A 23,949-nucleotide genomic window follows, 5' to 3' on the forward strand; every position below is an offset into this window, starting at 1 on the left:
GTGAGCAATACACTGGCTTTAAACTTACCAACTGCAGTCATCTTCCCATCCCAACTTCCAGGAAATTCACTTTCATGAGAAGGGAGAAATGATCTGCACATTAGCTTCCCATTAGGAATGGTCATGAACTACAGGAAGTAGGTCGATTGAGAAATGTCAAATAACAGGTGACCCAATGGGTCTTGAAGAATCACAGTCAATCATGACCCAACACCTAGGAACCTGGAGATTCCACTTAATAAATGACTGGACCCAAGCAACTCTTCCATATTACATTTCAACCATATTTTCTCCTTGGGAAGAAAATAACCACAAAAGTCTACACAAAAATACTATGAAACATTTTTAATCCTGGAAAGGACTTGATTACTAGCAACCAAAAATGAGGAAAGTCAACAAGAATAAAATTCAGTCTTTTAAATCAAGCGGACACATATCAAATTGCTCAACAGTGTTAAATGGCATGATGTAATTTATCCATAGAAGACATGGTCTCGTTCACTGGAAAAGCGATTTAAATATGTTTTGACAGAGTGCTAAGAGATATTATAGGGCGACAGTGGACTTAATGAAGTACTTAAGGCTTCAAAACCTGTGCCTCATAGAAAAATAACCTACAACTTTGTCTTCTACCATTTATGAGGGGAAAGAAACAACAAATGTCTATTAAAAGTCACAAAACATGATTAATTTGTTTATGCCTTTCAACATTCCACTGTGCACTGCAAAGGCAAGACATAAAATTACAGTAAATTTTATAGCTAAGATTGGTCTGAACATTTTCTTCATGATATTCTTTCCGTCATACTTCTTCAGTGCTTGGAATAAAATGACACATCACTGGGATCCACAGGGAAAAGGCAGCTCCCTTCCAAAGATGGGGCTGAGCTGACAAAATCTATTTTATATCTAAAATTAGAAATAAAATAAAGTCTTCAATACCAACTGCATTTTTCACAGAGTTCATTAAAATTTAAGGCATTTTTGACATGTCAGAGATTTTAGTCCAGTGACAGGAGAAGAAAGAAGCTACCTGGGAGCAAATCCCAATTATCTCTATGGCTTGGTACATACACACGGGGAGCACAGCCGAAGACGGAGAGAGGTGACAGTGACTATGTGGACCCTCCTGTCTCTGCGCAGCCCGTATACCTTTGCCACGGTTCCTCTGAAAAGGGGCATCTCAAATGGACTGTCATTCTTCTGTTTAAATTTTGATAGAGATGGGGAAAGTTTCATCAGCACGGTTACCAGGCTAAATGTGAGCAATGCCAAAATAACTTCTTCTAATAATCTCTTATTTTAAAAAATAAGATTTAAGAAATTAAACATGGAACATGTTCATGCTAAGTGGCGCCCTCCCTGAATTTCACAACAAACAATAAAATAATGGCAACCTCCTCTAGATTCAGGAATCCCACAGCAAAGATGTACACAAAACATTCATTCGACAATAACAGGATGGCCCAGTGTTTTACCCACCAAATAAGCACAATTATTTATTTTTCTCTCATTTTCCAGAAAAATAAAGACATTACCTGCCGAATCAAAAATTCCAAGTCATACCTCATTCAAAGACTTGGGGCAAAACATCCCACAAACTGTGGACCTGTGACCTGCCTCTCGGGCAACCACCAGTCTTTTTAAAAATCTAGATTAAGACCTACAAAGATTACTGTTTATTGAAAACAAACCGGAGCACCTTAGATCATCAATGGTCAATGAACTCCCCTCTTTCCCAATTCTGAAACAATTAAGGTTTACACAAAATTAGTCAAATCCAACTTCATCCACACTTTTCTCACAGATAACATTCAAGTCATGCTAATACTAGTAATCCATCCAACAGAGGAAATATTGCGATTACCTGGATCACTTCTGAATAAGCTTATTTCATAACCACTTATGGTACAACCAAATTCTTAGTATGAATACAATTATATCCAATGGCCCAAAATGGAATTCATGCCTTATTTGCTCAAGAAGAAAAACTTCTACGGAAGTCATAATTCTCAGTGTCTTAGCAGAAAAATAACCATATATACCTTTGATGCTTGATAAATGCAGAAGTCACTGCCATTTTAAGTGAACCATGAAATTATCCCAATACCTTTGCACAGTTATCTATACTTATACACAAGCTATGCCACTTTCTTCTTCATGATTCTGCAAGTGATTTGATAAACAAGTTTTCTCACTCATTTAAAATTATACTTCAAACATTTCATAAATGTTTTTAAGCCATTTGATTTCTATGATAGTGTCAGTTTGCTTGTTTTCATGTAAAGTCTGTCTCTTGGCCTTTCTTTTTTTTTTTTTTTTTTTAATATCCATTCATTCAAGCCCTTCTCACCAGGTCCAACAAGGTTGAAATTTCAAAGGCAAATAGAAGTGTAGAAAACCCAAACAAGTGTTTACATGTTTACTCTTCCTAAAAAGTTACTGCTTACTCAGACTTCTGAAATTAAGAAAGACCCTACCAAAAAAACGAAAAACTTACTGTCTTTCTTTGTTCATGAATTTTAATAGAAAAGATGTTTTAAGGTATGTCAGGAAAATAAATAATGGGAAAAAAAACTATACCTTAACTTTTTTTCAAATCTTCCCCAAACAAAGACATAAATGGGATCACAATGCATATGCTCACATCTGCCCTCCAAAGCATACTTTTTATGTAGAAGTTATAAAGAATAAAAGTTACCCATTAATTATATGGCATGCATCAGCAGTGCACTGGAGGGCTTAACCTTGGTTTCCAGTTATGTCTATTTACAGATAAATCTCTTCCTGAGTGGAGCTTCATCTTCAGTCGAGACCCAAACCATTTCCTTTCCTATTTTTGGCAAGATACTTGACCATGTGATAAGGCAATCAAACATTTCAACCTCCTTCCCCTTTCAGCGGCATGGCCCTCCTCTGTGAGATCACCAACGTGCCAGAGGTGAGGACAGGATCTAAACTATGGTCCTGTAAAACTAGAGATCAGCTTTCTGTGTTCATTAGTCTGAAGGCTACGGCACTGTCTTGTCATATATTTGGGGATCTTGAGGATTTCAGTTGAACAGATTCAAAATGGTCTTCTTTTTCCTATGAAGAAAAAAACCAAAATCAACTCATTCAAATTCCAAACAGATTTTAGGATCTTATGGGTCCAGAAGGAAAGTTCTGGAAATCATTTTAAACCTACATACCTGCCAGTTATAATTAGGATTTTATATTTAAACGAGAGTGGCAGATAAAAAACAGACAGCATATCTACCCTGAAGGATGCTTTTGATGTCCAGGAGAGAAGACAGACAAACCAAAATAGAAGCAAATACATGATTGCAATAGATACCAAAAGATGTAGCTATAATTTCTGTGAAGAAACCACTGAGACCCTTCCTAAGGGGATATCTGACCTAGGTGCCAAAATAGATGACCTTGACATATGAATTTTTTACAAGAGAACTGACATAAGCTATGTATTCTCAAGATAACATAGAATAAATACAATGGACAGAAGAAATAAATAAGGATGGCACAAATAAGGCTTAAGATCATTTGGGTTCACTGACATGTCTTAGAAAAATCTTTTGGGCATACACTTACTAAAGATATTAAAAACAAGTCATTAGGTAGTAAGTCAAAAGGTTAACTCAAATACATCATTGCTGGTTTTTGCTATGTGTTATACTCAAACTGTAGCCTGTTAAAATAAGTGATTCTTAGGGCACCTTGGTGGCTCAGTTCGTTGAGCATTTGACTCTTGATCTCTGCTCAGGTCATGATCTCACAGTTCATGAGTTCAAGTCCCAAGTTGGGCTCTGCACTGATAGCACAGAGCCTGCTTGGGATTCTCTCTCCCTCTCTCTCTGCTCCTCTCACATTCATTCTCTCTCTCTCTCTCTCTCTCTCTCTCTCAAAATAAATAAACTTTAAAAAATAAGTTATTCTATAATGAGGAACAAAAAAAAGAATTAAGAGAAGAGATTTCTCCCAATGTCTCATTGCTCAAGTTAGGAAAAAAAAAAAAAACTTTCTGAATTCTGCTGGAATGCAGTGGGGATATTATGCTTTCAAAGAGAATAAAGATAAGGGAACTAGGATTATTTTTAAAATAAAGGAAATAAGAAGTATACCAGTCCTAGGTGTAAACAGATTTGTGTCTGAAGTAGAGAAGTCAAATGACACAATAAAAGTGAGTAGACACTGGGTATCTGCAAGAATAAGGCTACTTTCTCCCATTTGAGTGAAGTCCAAGACTTAAGACAAGCTTTGGGGCTATGAGGAAAGGATTATAGGGAAAATGTCACCACATAAACACCAACATATCACTTTTCCCGGCCTATGCTGAGATGACATGACCCTGGGAGGGCAGATTGCACATCTCTTCAGCGCTCTCTCTGGCTCTGAAGAAGCTTGCCTGAAGCCTCCTGTTGACTGGACTTCATTTTATTGATTCAAATGTTTATTAAGCACCAATGCACTGCAGGAGTGAGAGCAGACCTCAGAGACACAAAATGTCTGTCCTCAAGGACCCTACAGTGCATGATGGGAAAGAGATTTATGGTGTCAGCAATAAACCTAAAAGGAAATCTTGAGGTTTTTATGGCCTTTCCTTGAGAAGATTTGATTCAATATGTTCCTGAGGGGGAATGAGGCAGAGGCCTGTGGGTGACCCTCAAGGTGATACTTGAAATAAAACATTGGAAAGACTTTATAGAATTGTGTTCGCTTCCTACACCTTTAGATGCTGTGTCCTCTGTATTTTCATGGAATTTTGCTCCTCCTGCTGAGATGGCAAGATATATGTGTCCGTATACATCTTTGTGTGTGTGGAGTTAGCACCACTAAGACTTACGGATGGCAGAACTGCTTATTATTCATTTTTAATCCCAAAACATGACTCCAGGCCTACCACATGGTAGGCTGTCAACCAATCATTATGAAAATGTACTGAAATACCACATCTCAGAAGAAAAAACACTGGGCTGGAACTCAGGAGATGGAGCTTTGAAGTCCTACCTAACTCTCTCTTGGACAAATAAGGGAAACTCTCTAGATACCAGTTTACTCATGTATTAAATAAAGAAGCCATCCACATGATTTTTTTAAGTTCTAAATTCAAGAATTTACTCAAAAGTCAACTTCCAGAAGCTTCTCCGTACCTCATCACTACCCATCTGACTGCAATCTCTTCTCCTGTGTTCTCCACAAGACTCTTACTCAATGCTCTTGTTATACTGGATGATCGTTGTGTGGGTGGGTGTGTCTGTATGTGTATAATGTGCATGTGCCCTGCACTAATAAACTAGATAGTCTCTAACATATCACCAAAACCTGGCAGAGTGTCTAACAGACAACATTCCACAAATGATGGTGGAATGAACACATAAAAGAAAAAAATGGGGGGAAAAAATATCTGGAGATACATTTTTACAGTTGATGAGGAAATTCAAGAAGAAGTCAATCTATAAATAAAACCTAAGAAGTCCAGTGTACTGGTAGTAAAATACCAAATAAGGTCTGGCCTTTAGGACATGAATAACAATATATAAGATAAAGCAAATCTTAAATGACACAGCAGTTAAGAAACTTACAAACATTTTTTACTCCCCAAAGCCATGCATTAAAAAATTTTTAAATAGGACACACAATTAAGATTTGTCCAATGATATTCATAGCAGTTTTATTCATAGCTAGATACCGGAAATAGCACAAGTAGTCATCAAGAGGAGAATGGGTAAACAAATTTTGGCATATCCATCTAATAGAATACTACTCTTGAATAAAAATGAATCTACTACTGATTAAGAGAGAGTAGCTAAATCTCAAAAACATTTTCCTGAGTGAAACAAAATGTACACAAAATACTACACATGGTGTAACTACAATTATATGAAGTTCTAAAACAGACAAAATGAATCTACAGTTTAAAAAGGTTACTACAGTGATTTCCTCTTGGGGGATAGGGACCAATTGCCTGCAAAATGACAGAAGTCGGCTTTCAGGGGTGAGGCTGACATCCTATTTCTTGATAAGACTTGGGGTGACACAAGAATATGTGTATCATATGTATCATATAACACAACATGCATCAAATTGCATACTTTTTATGTGGGCATTTCACTCTATGGAAATACTTTCCTAGGAAAAAAAAAATGGAAATACTGAATTCTCTCATCAATTATATGTATCCTGAAGTGTGTAGGCATGAAATGTATTGAATTCTGCAGCCTACTTTGACATGCATCAAAAAAAAAGATGTATTGATAAATGAATAGAGGGATAGAGATTTAGAAAGATAGGTAATAAATCACATGTAAAATTTAGGTCGTGGGTATATGACTATACCACTTCTTCCAGCTTTTCTATAACATTTTTTTCCATTTAAATTATTTTTAAATTATTCTGTCAATTAAAATTGCTATTCAAAACAGGATTAGGTGTACTAAGCCTTCTCAGAGAGAAAGACTTTATCCTCTATCATGTTTCCTGTGATTATTCTCAGGTACATTTCAAGCTTTCAATTCTCTGGCCGTATAACAACAACAAAGGAGGTCCTGCAATATGAGGAAACACTTAAAAGTTTACTAATACTTGTAATTCCCTCATTTTCTTTTGCATTCATCCTAGAGGTCACTTTGTCCTAAAAATCTTGCCTGGCATCTGAACACTTCCTCCATTAAAGACAATGCCCTTACTAATAGGGAATCACAAGTTCCAATCAGGCAAAAGAAGCCTAAGTAAACTGATGATGGGAGGTAATTTTCCATGAGTCTCCTGTGTTTCTGAATGTTTTGGGAAGAATACATTAAATGTCCTTTATGGTACACAATCTTCTCAAATATGCTTATATTACAAAAAGCCTTGGATAACACAGGTAAAGTCTTCTTCTAGAACAAAAGAATAGTTTGTCTACAGCTCTAATACTGTCCCTCACTGTGGAACAAATGGCAGACATGCTTTCTGACTGTTATAAAACATTCAGGTTCCCCAAGCTAAGGGCTCTTCTTCTACAACATATCCCACTGTGTATCATCTAGTCCACTTCACTCTGTGGGAAGTGGGATTGAGGAAACAAAGGAAATGCTGTCATTCTGGCTACTGCTATTGCTGAGAGTAATAAACTTATTTTATCTCTCACCCAGGAGACTCCTGTCTTCAAAATGTCCATGAAAGTATGGCAGGCTCATGTGTTGGCTATAGGAAACATAATGCAATTTCAGAACCTTTATAGTCCTTCACTATTTTGCTGATGAAGATGGAAAGTTGACATAAAGGTATATTTCTGGTTGACCAAATTGTATGATCAACAAGGCAATAAAATAGTTGTCCAATTCAATGCTGAAAATGAAAAGGAACTGGGGAAGTAGTTGTCCTAGACTGAGATCTGGGAAGTGGTTCCAAGAGTTCACCTGCCTGAATGGTGGCCTGGATGTTGTTAATACTCCTCTGAGTAGGAGGATTTCCTCACCAACCAGGCAATCAGCTGCAGGTGTACCCCTTGCTAACAAGTAATACTAAAATTCATCATGATAGGAAAAAGTTTCACCCTCTTTCAGACAGAGGTTACAGAGACATGTACCTACGATGACCACTAAAAAAATAATAATAATGGAAACTACTTATGGGAAGAAACTAGGTGAATTTTTAGAATTATTGCTATTCTCTTTGGAGACAATGTGGCAGGAATCAATGATCATTAAGAATGCAACAGTTGGGCCATCCTAGGACTAAACATCTCTTGCACTCTATCACGCCAACTTTGTCAAAGATGACTGTAAAGTCTCAGAGATTTTGTAGTGAGTCCTGATTGCAATAACAAAACTTTGGCCTTCTCTGGGAGATTGCCCTGAGACTAATTCCCACAGGAAAACCTAGTGAGGCAACGACTAGCATTGAGGATCTTCATGCTCCATATTGGGTTTACAATCCAGAAGTTCACTGGAGAATGAGAAACTGACCCACAGTAATCTTCATAAGTTAGTATGATCAGCCCCACCCTGATAGGGAAAACTCCCTATCCTTTATTTTAAAACCAGGCTATAATTTAGATTAATAAAAATGTAGCAAGAAATAAGGTGGATTCCTTTTTAAAACAGGCTCCAAGGGGCACCCTGGGTGGCTCAGTTGGTTAAGTGTCCAACTTCAGATCAGGTCATGATCTCATGCTTCGTGGGTTCGAGCCCCACATCAAGCTCTGTGCTGACAGTTCAGAGCCTAGCCTGGAGCCTGCTTCAGATTCTGTCTCTCTCTCTCTGCCCTTTCCTGCTGTGCTCTCTCCAAAAAATAAATGAATAAACATTTAAAAAATGTTTTTAAAAGGCACCAATATGTGAGTCAAGCCTAAACCAACAAAAGGACATAGTACCCACAGCCTCAGACAGAAATCAATCTGCTAAGGAGTCCCAAAGCTGAAACAGATGATGTCAGGAATGATAACCTTGCCATTCAACATAGATTTTACATGGACTAAAATACTGGAAGTTTGGTTGAGCAACTTCTGTGCCACTTAAAAACAAAAGCATAAACCTTACTCTGTCTCCAGTAATTCCTGAGCTATTGCCAAGAGTCAATAAACTATTTGGTCTGCCACTTGGAAAACTATAGACTGGCACATTAAAGTTACTCCTCTTTGGGATAAAAATTCCAGAAACAAATCTTAGCTGATCAGATCATCTGGGTCATTCATGAAGCTACTTCCATTAAGGACCCATTGTCTGAAAAGATCAAATTGAAATAAGCATGTGATAGAAATTGCACCGGACAGACTGCCAAAAATGCTGCTGCCCACCATGGCAATGAATCTGCCATCACACACTGGGCACAAAGGACTGTTTTTCAAAAGATGCAGAGGTTACCACAGCATGCAACACTTGAGATTCATGTCAAAAGCTGACCAGTTTTTCCATGACAAATTGATTGTGTCACGCCTCTGATCACCTTTCTTTGGGCTATCAGTAGTTCCTTACCACTTGGGATGCCTATTCAGGTTACGGTCTTCCTCATCCAGTCTGATCTGTTGACTCTAGCCATACCAGTATGGCCCTTGAAAACAATCTGCTTAATATTTGTGGCTTTATGAATCATTTGCTGTCTAAAATGATGTCCTTTTTTTTTTTTTTTTTTTTTATCACAAAAGCTACCTGAAAATGGGCTGAGAGTACAGGTGTTCAGTGGACCTTCAACACTTCATACCGTTGAAAAGTTATCACTGAGCATTAGAAGAGCCCTCTCAAAAATAAAATCAACAAGATTTCTGACTCTATCTCCCTCACCTTTTCCTAGTCCACACATTTAATAAGATCGTTCAGTTACTCAACATGGCTGTCCCCAGAAAGGGATTGTCTCCTCTTGGTTGTGTCACCGAGAGAACCAATTATCAGGAAGAAGGTTGAGGTTTCTATACTTATATAAGGTATAAGGTTATATACACTTATATTAAAATCCAGGTTTCTGCCCTGACTACGCTTGGACATGATGTATTCGTTTTACTTGAAAGCATCCCCCAGGATGTCCAGTGGTAGCCCTGCCAGAAGGGAGTCTAGGAGATTCAAATATAATTCTAGTTTAGCCATATGTATTGTTTTACTGAATTGTCAATAATCCTAGACCAAAAGGACACTAATCACTTGGCTGACTATACAGCTCATCAAGACCTCCCAGCCCACATGGACAAAGGTAGAGGACACACTCGGTCTCCATTATAAGCTTTTTTTTTTTTTTTTAATGCCTTTGTCCCTCTTGCACTTGAATGTTCTGGAGCATAGGTCTAGGTGCCAATAACAGGATAAGTAGAAATAAGGTGAAGTTTTAGCTAACATGGGAAAAATTGATTTTGTGGCAGTGGAAGAAGATCAACAATGTAGTATGATAATAAGGCACCTGAGAAGGAGATACTTTAGATCCAGAGAGGTATAAATGATGGAATGGTGTTAATGACCATTTGTTTTTCAGGGCCACTCTGTCACCTTTTATAAGGACAATGCATTAGTGTTCCTCTCTCAAACCTAGAAGTCTTTTTTTTTTTTTTTTTTTTTTTTATTTCTAGGAGAGAGAGAGAGAGACAGCGTGAGCAGGGGAGGGTCAGAGAGAGAGGGAGACACAGACTCCGAAATAGGCTCCAGGCTCTGAGCTGGCAGTCAGCACAGAGCCCGACGCGGGGCTCGAACCCACGAACCGTGAGATCATGACCTAAGCGAAAGTCGGACGCTTAACCGACTAAGCCACCCAGGCGCCCCGACAAACCTAGGAGTCTTGGTCTACCATACCCACCAGATGCTCTAACGATAATTTGCCTTAAACTTACTGAGAAATCGATCAGAAGCAGCATAGGGAATGGCCCCAGCTTCTGTCCCCAAACATCAACACCTCCATTCGTATTGCCATTGCTCTGTCATTCCGTGAAGTGAACAACTACCACCTAGTTTGCAGCATAGACAGACAGGAAAAGTTGGAATGACTGCTCTCAAGCAGTCTCCTCAAAGATCGTGAAGAGACGTAATTATTTTAAGTGAATCGGGAATCTTAAAATTTACTAGCCAGCAAGGAGCATGCAGGTACCATCAGCCTGTGTTGCTTAACTAATATAAGGTCCCATTTGGTATCTCCAACAATTGTAAATACTATTTTCTTTCCAAAGGCACTATGTATACCTTAAGGACTGTACTTCTTGTGCAGAATCTAGGTATTAACTTCTCTCCTAAAAACATGGTGGCTTGATTTTGTACCCTAGGAGTGGTTGTAAGTGGTCATAATTCACTTATGTATGGAACTAGCCCCAATATATTATTAACACCTTGGCAACTGCAAGGATTTTAAAAATGAGACTATTTGTTGGTTATTTAGAGGTTTCCAAAGGGATAACTGATGCTACTCACATTCACCCTAAAGCCAGTTATTCAATTAGAAAACATGGTATGAAATTTGTCTCTGACTTTAGCTGAAATAATGAATGACACTATCTCAGTCCCTGATGACATTCATGTCAACATCAACTCACTATTCAAACATTATTATGGATGATATAATTGGCCTAAACTCCACCCTTGAGGGCCAAGTCAAAGTCTGTACAGTCACTCATCTATTCTGTGGTATATGGATTGTCATCATTCTAGATAAAAAAAAAAAAAAATAGTAATCATTTGGTTGAATATACTGCTCACCAAGTTCCCCTTCCCTGGTCATGTAGACAAAAGTGGGAGATTTACTGGATCCCAAAAATTTTCGAAAATGTCAATGACTCTCTTCCACATGAATCTTATGAAGGAAAGATCTCAGTGCCAATGGAAAGGTCTCTGTCTGAGTGGAAACGTCAATACAAGGACTTAAAGAGAAAGCTGCCTGGCTTTCTAAGACGGACCCTCATGGTTTATGGGATTTAGTCAACTAGTTGGATCTGGGACCCTGGGTATGTTTGAAGTTAATAATGAAGGTTCATCTCATTTTGCTGTTTGGTGTTCTAACAGTAGTAGCTTTATTTAAGAGCTATTTCAGTAAAATGACCAGATTTAAATACGGCCTTGGTCAATCAGATTAAACAGAGTGGTTGACAGAGTGCTATATAAATGGGAAAACTGATCAGGTGGTATAGAAATGAGATTTGGAGGGACACCTGGGTGGCTCAGTTGTTTAAGCATATGACTTTGGCTCAGGTTATGATCTCATGGTTCATGAGTTCGAGCCCAGCGTTGGGCTCTGTGCTGACAGTTCAGAGCCTGGAGCCTGTTTCGTATTCTGTGTCTCCATCATTTTCTGCCCCTCCCCAACTCATGCATGCTCTCATTCACACTCACATTCTCTCTCCCTCTCTCAAAAATAAATAAACATTAAAAATGTTTTGAAGGAAAAAGGAAATGAGGTTTGAATATTTTGGGGAGACAATTCTCCATGGTTCTTTTGGATTTCTTTACATCTTATGAGCAAGACAGTGGTTTTGTTTTATTCAAGATTATCTCTTTCAGGATCTTGGTATAGAAAGCAGCCTTGGAAGTTAAAGACACTGCATTTTTCCAGAGCAAATGGCAGGAAATAGTGTCTCCCTCTGGAGCAATGAACACAGATACTACCTGTCTAGAACAATAACAACTCTCTCTGGAGCAAAGGATAGGTATGCTAACTGCACATTCTAAAAGAGCCAAGTTCCCAAAACTTAGACTTCCTTTGCTGTAATGCAAGCCACTGAGTGTGCAAGTGACATTTGTTCCTATTCACATAGCCCTGAGGAAAGTGGGATTTGGGGAACTGGTATAAATGCTGATATCCTAAACTAGTGGTTCTGCTGTGAGTGCTGAGCAGTCCTTTGTTTCTGACCAGGAGTCTCGGGTCTTCTAAACTGTCCATGAAACGGTGGCAGGCTTATTCATTTTCTTCCAAGTAGAGTAACATCTCACTTCTTGACACTAACGGCACATTTGTTATTCTATAGCAATAGCATCCTTCCTAAAGTACCACATTGAAAAAAAAAAAGTTAAATAATCATTAGTAGAAAGGGAATATGGCTTATTCATCTTATTTTTAAATGATACCTTGTAGTATATTTACATATTTAAATTAGGAAAGTAAAAGGAAATAGTGACTAAAACATTCTTAATAAATGTCATCTTTTGTCACTTGTCCTTCCCGCTGAAAATTATTTGAGACACGTTTTCTTTCCTCTGTTTCATTCTATCTTCGGTGCTGAGTGGGTAAGCTGCTAACTTCTCATATTTTAGGTCAATGGTGAAGAATGTCAACAAAATGTGTTTACAAGCAATATGTAAGGCTTAATGATGTTAATCTGTTTGAACACCATAATAATTTCAAACCTGACAAGTGTGATGGCATCTGATAAAGTACCTTTAATAACTCAACAGCTTATATAACTTTTACCTTTTCTATGTGAAAAAGCTTTGTGACCCAATTTCCAAAAAAAGTATGAGTAAGATCTTGTATTAACCTAAAACTTTTAAGACTAGAAAAGAATACATTATCTTTGTGAAAATTCAAAACTTACAAAAATATACTATTTCAAAAACTAAAGAGTCCAATTAGTTTAAGAGTCCCACAAAGCAACCACTGTTAATAGCTTGATATGCAAAGACTAACGTAAGTGAGTATTTAATAACTGTGATAGTCGATGTGTTATTTTTACTTTACTTATCTTGGACTACTGACAGATATGTCAATCTTCATAGCTGTATAGTTGTACACTGTCCCATTACTTTGTATATGGAAATTCCTTATCTATTCCTTATTCATGGTGTGTAGTGCATAAGGTTGTTTCTGCTTTGTTAACCAGAAAGAAAAAACAACACTGCGGTGATTATTCTTATGTTTATATCCTTGTGTATTTCTAGGAATATTGCTGTTGGATAACTAACCGTGGAGAAAGAGCCAGAACAAAGGACAGTGTTGCATGAATGCTACTATTAGGTTAACAAGGCCCCTCATTAATAAATCCACAGAAATACCAGCTTACAATTCTGCTCTTACCTTTGTTGCCAAGGATTTGAGTTTTCCCAGTAGTGACTGTTTATTGGAATATACAACTTCTTCCTCATTATCTTCTCCTTCCATGATAGCACAACTGTCTGCAGCTGGGAGTTCACACTCTTTTGAGTTAGTTGTCATCACTAACTTGGAATATTTGTACTCCAGTCTAAGTAGTGATAAATAAAGTGGCTGATTAGTATAAATTAATACTTATTTTAGGTGGTCATACAACAGCTCAATAAATGAGCTTGTAGTATAGTTGCTATACTGCTGACAAATTTCCCTCGCCTGTAGCTAAAGCACTACATGTTCTCATTTACTTACTATCCATGCACAAATCTTTTCCAGGATTTCAGAGAATAATGAAAATAATGGCGGTACAGTTTACTTTATCAATTAACTTACATTGGTCAAATTGTTCAATTATGAATAACTTTTGAAAAACAGGGAGAAACCTGTTTTCAGAAAAGTCTGAATACATTTTCTTAATGTATAAATATTTGGAAGCTAACTCACTATATAATTTTCCAAATTTAGTTCATATTGATGAGAATACCATACACGTAAGTGATTTGGTCTTTATTGTTTCTCTATACAGCTCCTTCTTTTCCATTTACTACCTCAGATATTGTGCCTTGAGATATTACAATATAGACTTTTCACAGCCCCGCTGACATATAAACCTTTTTGGAAGAGTCTAATCTCCTAACGGCTCAATATACATTCAGGAAATAGACTCAATATTCAACTCTAGATTCTTGGAGTTTTAGAGTAACTAGAGGTCATATCTGCCTATAAACTTGGTCTATTTCTCTGCACTATCTTTCCATAAGAAACTGAAAAAGAAAACAGTGGAGTAAGAAGACACATGTTGTCATGAAAAGAAAAATAGAGGCAAAGAGAGAAAACTTGACTTCTGATCTCAGCTCTGCTCCCATCTACCTGGGTAAAACAGAGCCTCCATTGCTCTCTGTTTTATAACAGATAGGTCTAATTCAATAACCTCTAACATTCTTATTAATATCAGAATAATGAGCATTTACTTTTCTTTTCTTAAAGGCCTTTCCTATAACTCCTTCACTAGGAGAAATTTCTTGTCTCTCTGAAAAAAACTATTGGATGTAACCATAATTAGGTCTAAAATTTTCACCACAAGAGATCTTTCAGTTCTTACACGGTCACTCCAATGAGGTTACTTACTTCCGATTCTTCTTCCAGAAGTAGCAAGTTAGAGCCACCAGCAAAACTGCAGTGAAAGCTCCCACACCTGCTCCCACTTTCAGCCAGAAGTCAACAGTTTCACAGGTGGACAACTTTTTCTCAGGCAAAGAAATTCCTTTAATGCACCACTTAGGTTCATTCCATACATATAAGGTTTCCTTTAAAAACACACATAGACAGACAGATGACATGTGAAATAAGATTCAGAAGGAGAAGGGTTCTGTTTTTTATTCATAGTAAGTACAGAGTATCATTCAGCACTCAGCTAACAGAAGCTCCAGAAAGAGAACAGAGACAGAGAATGAATAAGGAAATAATGAACAAAAATACAACAAAACCAAAGAAAAACATGGGTCACCAGATCAGAAGGCTTGGTACATGGTGAGGAGGTGGAATAAGAATGACTCTACTTAGACACACCATTTGGGCTTTTTTCCTCAAACTTCTTATGATTGTTGACTTCTTAGTCATCTTTTTAAATGACAACATAGGTCTAATACAGGTAACTGGAATCGCTTTCAACCACCTATGATATCTATCCAGTTCCTCCAACAAGCATCTCCCCTGGGAAGAGCAAACTCTGGATCCAGGACATGTAGGTGCACCAGGCCTGCCAGGCTTTGGTCACTGGTGTTGGGGCAGTTACACAGACTACACCCTTATTTCCCATGCATTATTCTGGTGCCCCTCCCACAGTAGGTCCTTATTCTTATCCTCCCAAAGGAGATGACTCACTGTTGTTAAGGCAATGTTTTTCAAACTGCAAGCTGCAATCAACTAGTGAAAAATAAAATATACTAAATATCAACCAGGAATTTTTTTAATGAATAGATCAAATAACACTAACCAGAGCCAAAATTAGAGTACAGTGCATGCTTCCTTTTATATTTCAATGAATACAATGACCAGTAGCAATCTGCATGATGATTATATCCATTGACATTAAATGACATGGAACACTCAATGTTTTGACCACTGTGTCTGACTAAATATTCTGGTGTTTGATGGTCACTTGAACAACACCCTAACAGAAGGACAACACCATGATGTGTAATTTTATTGTACCTGGACATAGGAGAATCATATTTACTTCAAGGAAAAGTTTCATCCAAGTTACAGATAAAAATTCCCAGCAAGTTTTTTAGAAAGAAAGTCAGTAATTGAAAATTTTTTACTGATGATAACTGTAACATTTTCATTAAGTTTAGTGTAAATAAACTACATTTAAAATAGGTCACATTTCATCCAGATGGCCAGCAAACACATGAAACGATGCTCAGCATCCCTCCTCATCAGGGAAATACAAATCAAAACCACACTGAGATACCACCTCACGCCAGTCACAGTGGCTAAAATGAGCAAATCGGAGAACTCTAGACGCTGGCGAGGATGTGGAGAAACGGGCACCCTCCTGCACTGTTGGTGGGAATATAAACTGGTACAACCCCTCTGGAAAACAGTGTGGAGGTTCCTAAGGAAACCAACAGTAGAACTCCCCTATGACCCAGCAATAGCACTGCTAGGAATCTACCCAAGGGATACAGAAATGCTGATGCATAGGGGCACATGTACCCCAATGTTCATAGCAGCACTCTCCACAATAGCTAAAACATGGAAAGAGCCTGTGTCCATCAATGGACGAATGGATCAAGAAGATGTGGTTTATCTATACCATGGAATACGACATGGCAATGAGAAACAATGAAATCTGGCCATGTGTAGCAACATGGATGGACCTTGAGGGTGTTATGCTTAGCGAAATAAGTCAGGCAGAGAAGGACAAATATCATATGTTTGCACGTATAGGAGGATTAGGAGGAACTTAACTGAGGAACAAGGGGGAGAAGAAGAGGGGAAATGGTGGGGGAAAGGGAGAGAGGCAAACCATGAGAGACTCTTGAATGCTGACAAAAACTGAGGACTGATGGATGGGGGGGGCGGATGGGCATGGAGAAGGACACTTGTGGGGATGAGCACTGGGTGTTATGGGGAAACTAATTTGACAATAAACTATTTGTAATAATAATAATAATAATAATAATAAAATAAAATAAAATAAAACCCCCCCAAAAAAATAAAATAGGTCACATTATTTTTATAAGATGATGAGGTGAGAAATGAGGACATGTTCAAATTCAAATGCTGCATCTCTAAGTGTACATAATGACAATAAAAAGAAACATGTTAACTCTAGTCAGTCAATGATGACTTCATTTGAAGTGCAATCTAACAAAAAATTTTCCCAGTGAAAATGGTAAAGCTCTAATGTCCAGTGATAGTCTTATAGTCTTATAGCCAAAATGTTAAAATTTCAATTTAAAAGATCCTTGTAAACCCAGAATACTTTGCAATAAGCTCCCCAAATTGTTAAAGAAAAAAAAAGGTCAAGCTACTGGCACAATTTCTCAGTCATCTGTAACTATGAATTAGATGCCTTATCCCTTCATTCGATCACCTCACTGGCAAAGGAGAAAATGGCTGACACTGCAGCTGAAGAATTTATTCTCCCAGCATGCTGGGATATTTTGCAAACAGGGTGAGATAAATTTAATGATAAATTTAAAAATATCCCTCTTAGTGATAACACAGTATCTCTTCAAATCTTTATTACTGCATGACATTTGGAAGTAAGGCTTACTACATACTGAGAAGCTGGTATAGATTTCTAAGATCCAATTTGATAAGAGCACTTTTCTCCTAAGTTGTGTGGCTCTCATAGTTTACAACAGCTCAACGTGGAAGACTTGCTGCAGTGTGTAAATGTAACTTCAAACACATCTGGATTAGATATATTTACAGAATTGGGAACATATGCTCTCAGTCAATACAGAGTAAAAAACTGTAAAGGATGGAGCAGGAAATGGGACAGAAACACAGTGCAGTTATTAAAAACTGAAATGATACCCACAGTTATTAAAAACTGAAATGCAATCACTGGTTTTTTTTTTCTATCATAAGGCTTTTGCCATCCAAAGAAATCCACCCTTGCTCATGAACACACCGTAGTTCCCACCTTATCTGCACTTTCACTTTCTGGGGGTTCACTTAGGAAGCAGATGATCCTCCTGAAGATCAGAACATCAATCATAGCCAAACGCGACATCATAATGCCTACGTCATTCACCTCACTTCATTTCCTCACCCAGGCATTTTATCATCTCACCTCATCACAAGGAGGGTGAGCACAGTACAGTAAGGTATTTTGAGAAAGAGACCACATTCACTTAACTTTTATTACTGCAGATTGTTACCTCTTACTGTGCCTAATTTATAAATTAAATTTAATCATAGGCATGTGTGTACGTATAAGGAAAAACAAGGTTTATATAGTGTTCAGTGCCATCCATGGTTTCAAGCATTCACGGCGGGCGGGGTGGGCACTTACTCCTCATGGGGGAGGATGGCACTACCATAATGGGAAACAGGGAGAGCTGTCATTAGTATCATATAAAGCTCACTGAAGAGCAGACTTTTTAAAATATTTTATTCAGAGGCTGGAAGTAAATACCCACTTCTAGGGCAGACCCATTTGTTTTACGGTCGCAATGGAATATGCTAAGTAAGGTGCATGAGCTTAAGAGTGGCATTTATATTTTTCTAATTGAAGCCCAATCTCCTTTGGCAAATATATTCAAAATTGATATCTAAGTGTAACAGAAAGGTATATTTAACTAATTTTGGTATTTCTCAAGTTAAATTTGGAATTTGGGGAGGGAAATCATATATTTCAGTATGACGAACACATGAAGTGTTCCAAAAGATTATTTCAGGACAAAAATATCAAAAAAGAATAACCTTGCAACTATCTGTTCCTAACATTCTTATAGCATGCGGAGCAGAAGTTTTTCTTTCAATAAGGAGAGTTTGAATGAAATTAGAGAAACTGTTGCAACCTCATGGTCTTAAACTTCTAATCATTACTTTTCAGAAGAGAAATGTTGAATATTAAAGAATAGTTAGATAAAAGGTCATCCAACTGTTCAAAGCCCTGGAGTTGAACTTGGTGGCCAAAGAAGGAAAGGCATTTGTTTTTTATTTATTCTTTAAAAATGAAGTGTATCATCATTTTGGAGGAACGGTAAAGAAGAATTTCCACTGTGAGACATCAAAAGTGTATCATCATTATTATGAAGACTAAAAAGAAACCATTTTTTTGTAAGCCAAGAACTTTCATTCTTGACCCACTTAAAAACGTTCAAAGAAACTGGCTTAACACTGTCCTAGATGTGTGAGCAGCACAGCATCTGTGTGCTCAGACTGTAACCAGCTATCCAGAGGTAAGCACCCTTGATGAATTAAATAAAACATTCCTAATTTTTGTTTTAGTGTCCATTTGGGAACTTTTCCTGTTCTGTATTGAATTATTTAATGAAAACACATTTTAGATTAAGTTTATGCTTAGACTTTATCATAAAATATGAAAATAAGTACTGTTCCATGAAATTTCATTTCACTTTTAGGCATCCTGCTAAGGGTCTGAGTTGGTGTTTGTGTATGACGTTTGCTGTACAATGTATTTCTTACTGCAGGTTCACTGCCTGAATTAAGGTTTGAAAACTCCCTAGAGGTGACCACTAGTGCTGCTAATACTCTGAGTGTGGGAGATCAGGTAGAGCATTCTGATTTCTTTTTGCACTCCTGCCCTCCAACCCGTCAGTGACACGCTCCTCCAGGCGTTTCTGGACCATACAGCACTCACTCCCGATCCCCTCACGCGGTGAGCACTCCAGCATGTCCCCCACTCCAGGTGACCTGAGCAACAGTCCTAGCCCATCTGCATTCCAGGTTTTTCAGAGATCCCATTAGAATCTGATTCTCGGATGCCAATTCCCCAGTAAGGTTACCACCACTAGCAGTGATTATCATTTGTGTGTTTTTTATTGTCAGTTCAATGGACTTCAGAGAAGGGGTAAGTCATCTCGAGGGAGGAAAAGCTTGTTTTTCATATGATATTACTCAAAGCTAGTGCAGGGAAATAAGCAGGCTCAAACACCTCTAGTAGAAGTGCAAAATGATACAATGAGAGGATGTTAGTAATATGCATCAAGAATCTTAAAAATGTCCATCCCCTTAGATCCAATTAATCTCTTTCTTGTAATAAAGTCTAAGGAAAAATCAAATGTCCAACAAGGGTATTCATTACAGAGTTATTTACAAAAAGACTGTTTTCAATTTTTTCTCAAATATCCAACAGGGCTTTTTATTAACTCCCAAATTTTATCTATAATAGAATATTTGTCAGTCACTAAAAATAGTGTTTTCAAAAAATTTAATGACAAGAGAAATACACTAAATGTAAAAAGGAAATAAAAATATAGAGGAAAATTCCAACTTTAGTTTAAAAAAGAAATAAGCAAAGAAATGATTGCAGAGAAATCACAGAGAAGAATCTTGATTGTATGATATGTGTACATGTTTTACTCTTTAGATAAGCTTCTTATAGTGAATCAATTATACTATCCCTGTCTCCATTATACCTATAACTGCATTATATAAATCACATCTTGGTTTAATGATATCTTTATAATCCAGATAAACATCCATAGCCTACAACTCCCTTGAACAATTTATTTTTCCTGACGCCACTGCATACCATCAGCTACCCTGGCATGTGGGAATTTACCTACTAAATTTGATTTTAAACGCATATTAATGTAACATTAAGTTAACCACAAGCTTTAGCCATGGTTCTGAACCTGAGTTTCTATGATCTACGTGATGTCAGACTAATCTATTTTTCTTCAATCACATAGCTCTGTTTGACAGATTTGACACTTACCTGAAATCCTCTCTTACAGGCTCCCTCAATCTCATGGAAGTCATGCTCTGTGCACAGAGGGCAAGCTTCCGCACTCTCCCACAGAAAATAGAATGTGCACCCATCACAGGTGCCTGCTGGGCACTTGCTGAAATAAAAAAATGAAATGACAGATCTCATAACACATTCAACCAAGTCCAATTAACATTTGAGTGCCTACTGAATAGTGGAAAGCAATGTGTGGGTGTAAAACCGCAACGTCACACCTACTAGGATAGCTATAATCAAAAAGATAATAACGAGTTGCAAGAAAGTTAAGAAATTAGAACCTTCATACACTGCTAATGGGACTGTAAAGAGGGACAAGTGTTTTGTAAGAAGGCGACAGTTCCCCAGACCATTACAAAGAGTTACCCCATGACCCAGTAATTATACTTCTACATAAAAATCCCAGAGAAATAAAAACAGATATCCACACAAAAACTTGTATGTGAATGTTCACAGCAGCATTACTCTAAACAGCCCAGAGGTGGAAACAACTCAAATGTCCTTCAGCAGATGAAGATACCACAAATGTGATATAACCCTTCTATGGACTATTACTAGGCCATAAACAGGAACGCAGAACTGATATACACACTAACTTGGATGAACCTCAAAAATATACTAAGTAAAAGAAGCCAATCAAAAAGTCTATATATTTGGGGCACTTGAGTGGGTCAGTTTAGTGTCTGACTCCTAATTTCGGCTCAGGTCATGATCTCATGGTTCATTAGTTCAAGCCTTTCATAGAGCCCTGCATCAAGCTCCCTGATGATAGTGTGGAGCCTGCTTAAGATTCTCTCTCTCTCTCTCTCTCTCTCTCTCTCTCTCTCCCTCTCTCCCTCTCCCTCTCCCTCTTTCTGTCCCTCTCCTGCTTGCTCTCTCCTCAAAATAAATAAGCTTTAAAAAAAATCTATGTATTAAATGATGTTATTTTTATGAAAGTCCAAAGTAAGAAAATCCATAGAAACACTAAGTTAGTGGTAAGCTTGGACTCTGGGAGGGAGCTATGGTAAAGAGAAGCAATACCTAAAGGGTATAGGTCTTTTTAAGGTGATGAAAGAGCTCTAAAAATGACTGTAGTGATGCTTCCATATATCTATGAATATACTAATAACCACTGCCTTGTCTGTTTTAAATGGGCAAACTGTGTGGCATAAGAATTTTGTCTCTATAAAGCTATTTTTTTTTTAAATTTAAAGACAGAGATAATGACAAAAAAAGCTGTAGGAAGACTTCTGGGTGGAAGGCATGTGTAAGACAAGCCTAGAATATGGAGTAAGAGTTAGCCAGAAGAGAAAGGAAGAAAGTAAAGGAATACCTGCCAGAGGGATGAAATGGTAAACGAATTAGAAGGGAATTGAAAGCTGGTCATGATCACAACAGCTTCAGGAGCAAGCAGTGAGTGGGCGCTGGGCATACAGGTGAGAACTAGGTGGCAGATGGAGATGCCATTTCTTTTTGAAGTAATGTATTTAGGCAAAGGTTTCAGGGAACAGAATGATGAACAAGACCATGGTCTCAACAGTGTGGTGGGACGGAGGGGTGGGGAAGCAGGCGGGACATGAAAACAAAATTGCCTGCAGTGAAAAGACAAACAAAACAACTGTCAGGTCGACACACAGCCGAGGGATGGAAATGACTGTGCAGTCCAGGCTTGCCTCAGCCTGATGATGACTTCTTTCAGGAGGTAGTTACCATCACTACCCAGTGAGGACAGAGGGGCCATAGACACAGGTGCGGGATCGCACCAGGCAGGGCCAGAATGGAGACCTTTCAAAACCCTGCTTTCTGGTGGTTGGGTCCATTATGTCAACTTGCCTCTTTCCTTTTAGGGACAGATGAACACAGCATGGATAAAAATTAAATTTCTCCTACTGTGTAGATAATCCTTAGTGACTGAAGCAAGAAGTTATTTGGAAAGGTTCTGGTGGGAATGGCTGTTTTCTTCATGAATTCATTAAAATGAGAAGAATATTATTCCCTTCATTTGTCTACTATACTTCCCTTATATTAAGTGTGTAAATTCAGGGAAGTATCCTGAAAACCTCCTTTAGACCTTAGTTGCTGCTGAGTACAGGTGTCCTGAAACATTGAGGGCAAAGATAGACACACAATCATAGGGAAAACCCCAAAATACCCCCATTTAAGTTTTAACTTCCTATGCCTTTCTGATGATATGCAGTCCAAAACTATAATTTTTTGTCTACCAGCCAAGTAAAATTTCATACCCTTGGTATATATTGTCAGGGTACCCTACAATATGAACACTGACACGAAAGTCTACAATGCCTAAAAAACTGACTACATTTTTAGAGGCCTGTTCTTCCAAATGCTTGTGTGCTGTAGCCCAAGTAAACATGGGTGAGGTGTAAATAAAAGCACAGTTCTGTGTAATGTGCTTCAGAAACAGAGGCCTGGTACTATGAGACCTAAGAACAGTGACAAATGGGGACTCTTGGAAAAATGGCTTGACTCTACTTGCCTTGATTTGTTTGTAGAAAGGAGTAAAGTATATTAAGACCAAGAAACAAAAAGAGATTTAAGAAAAAGGGTAAGGACAAAAGTCGAAAATCATGCCACTTAAAAAATGATCCCTACTTCCCATCAGTAAAACTAACTCAAAATTGTACTTCTGAAAAAAACTGAGTAACCAATTAGAAATGTTTTTCAAGAACACAATGATTATTTGCATAACAATGAATTGAAACTTTAAAGGTAATTAACTTTTTGATCACTTAGCAAAAATTACCGATACACTTTCCTGCTCAATTCTCTCCTTCCCAAATTATTATGTTTTATCTTTTCAACACAGGGACATTTTTAATGATGGTGAGGGCTGTTTATCTTGGGAAAATAAAAAAGTCTGGTAATATTTGAGAAAAAAACTGAATAAAAAAAGAAAAAGGCGAAAATTAATGAAAGTTGCAAAAAGCTCTGGAGAGAAAACTTGGGTTACAGTTGTGGCTGGACTTGCAAGTGATTTTGTGTTTTTCCACAAGTGATTCAGCCCCTCCCCATGCTGTTTCATATCTGTAATTTATCAGAAATGAAATGTCTGTTTCACTGCCTTTATCGGGTGGTTATAAAGGACAAAATGAGAGAACAATTTGGGAAAGTTTAAAGTACTGCAAAATATAAAAGATTCTTAACAATTCACATCACTTTCTATAGAACTGGGAGAAGTACAGAATTGGGGGAAAAAATCAAGACATTGATATAACTCATAAAGCTGCCATTAGCTGTCAAAATATGGCAATGATTCAGTGCCTTTCCCCAGCAGACTTCACTTTTTAAAATATACTCTTAGGTTAAAAGCAGTTTAGTTTAGAATCAATTCTTCAATTCTTTTAACCCAACGAATCATTGACAATGCAGAACATCCAAATTTGATTCTTTGTTATAAACGTTAAGTTTCACAGTTTGAAGCAGGCATTCCCTGTTAGAAGACAAAGATGTAGGAAGCAGTA

General features: G+C 37.7%; 1 protein-coding gene across 2 annotated transcripts in view; it reads right to left on the minus strand.

The window, feature by feature from the left end:
* Positions 1-357: 357 nt before the first annotated feature.
* Positions 358-23,949, minus strand: part of ELAPOR2 (endosome-lysosome associated apoptosis and autophagy regulator family member 2) — a 174,097-nt gene continuing 150,505 nt past the window's right edge. For both annotated transcript variants that reach the window (XM_039219971.1, XM_039219969.1), the window contains 4 exons: positions 20,459-20,585; positions 14,659-14,837; positions 13,459-13,624; positions 358-3,087 (listed from right to left, as the gene is read on the minus strand). In XM_039219971.1, the coding sequence (XP_039075902.1) occupies positions 3,028-3,087; positions 13,459-13,624; positions 14,659-14,837; positions 20,459-20,585 (532 nt within the window). In that variant the 3' untranslated portion in view covers positions 358-3,027. The remainder of the gene's footprint in view (positions 3,088-13,458; positions 13,625-14,658; positions 14,838-20,458; positions 20,586-23,949) is intronic.

This window comes from Hyaena hyaena, unplaced genomic scaffold, assembly GCF_003009895.1.
Source record: "Hyaena hyaena isolate Hyena2069 unplaced genomic scaffold, ASM300989v1 scaffold_858, whole genome shotgun sequence".
NCBI lineage: Eukaryota > Metazoa > Chordata > Mammalia > Carnivora > Hyaenidae > Hyaena > Hyaena hyaena.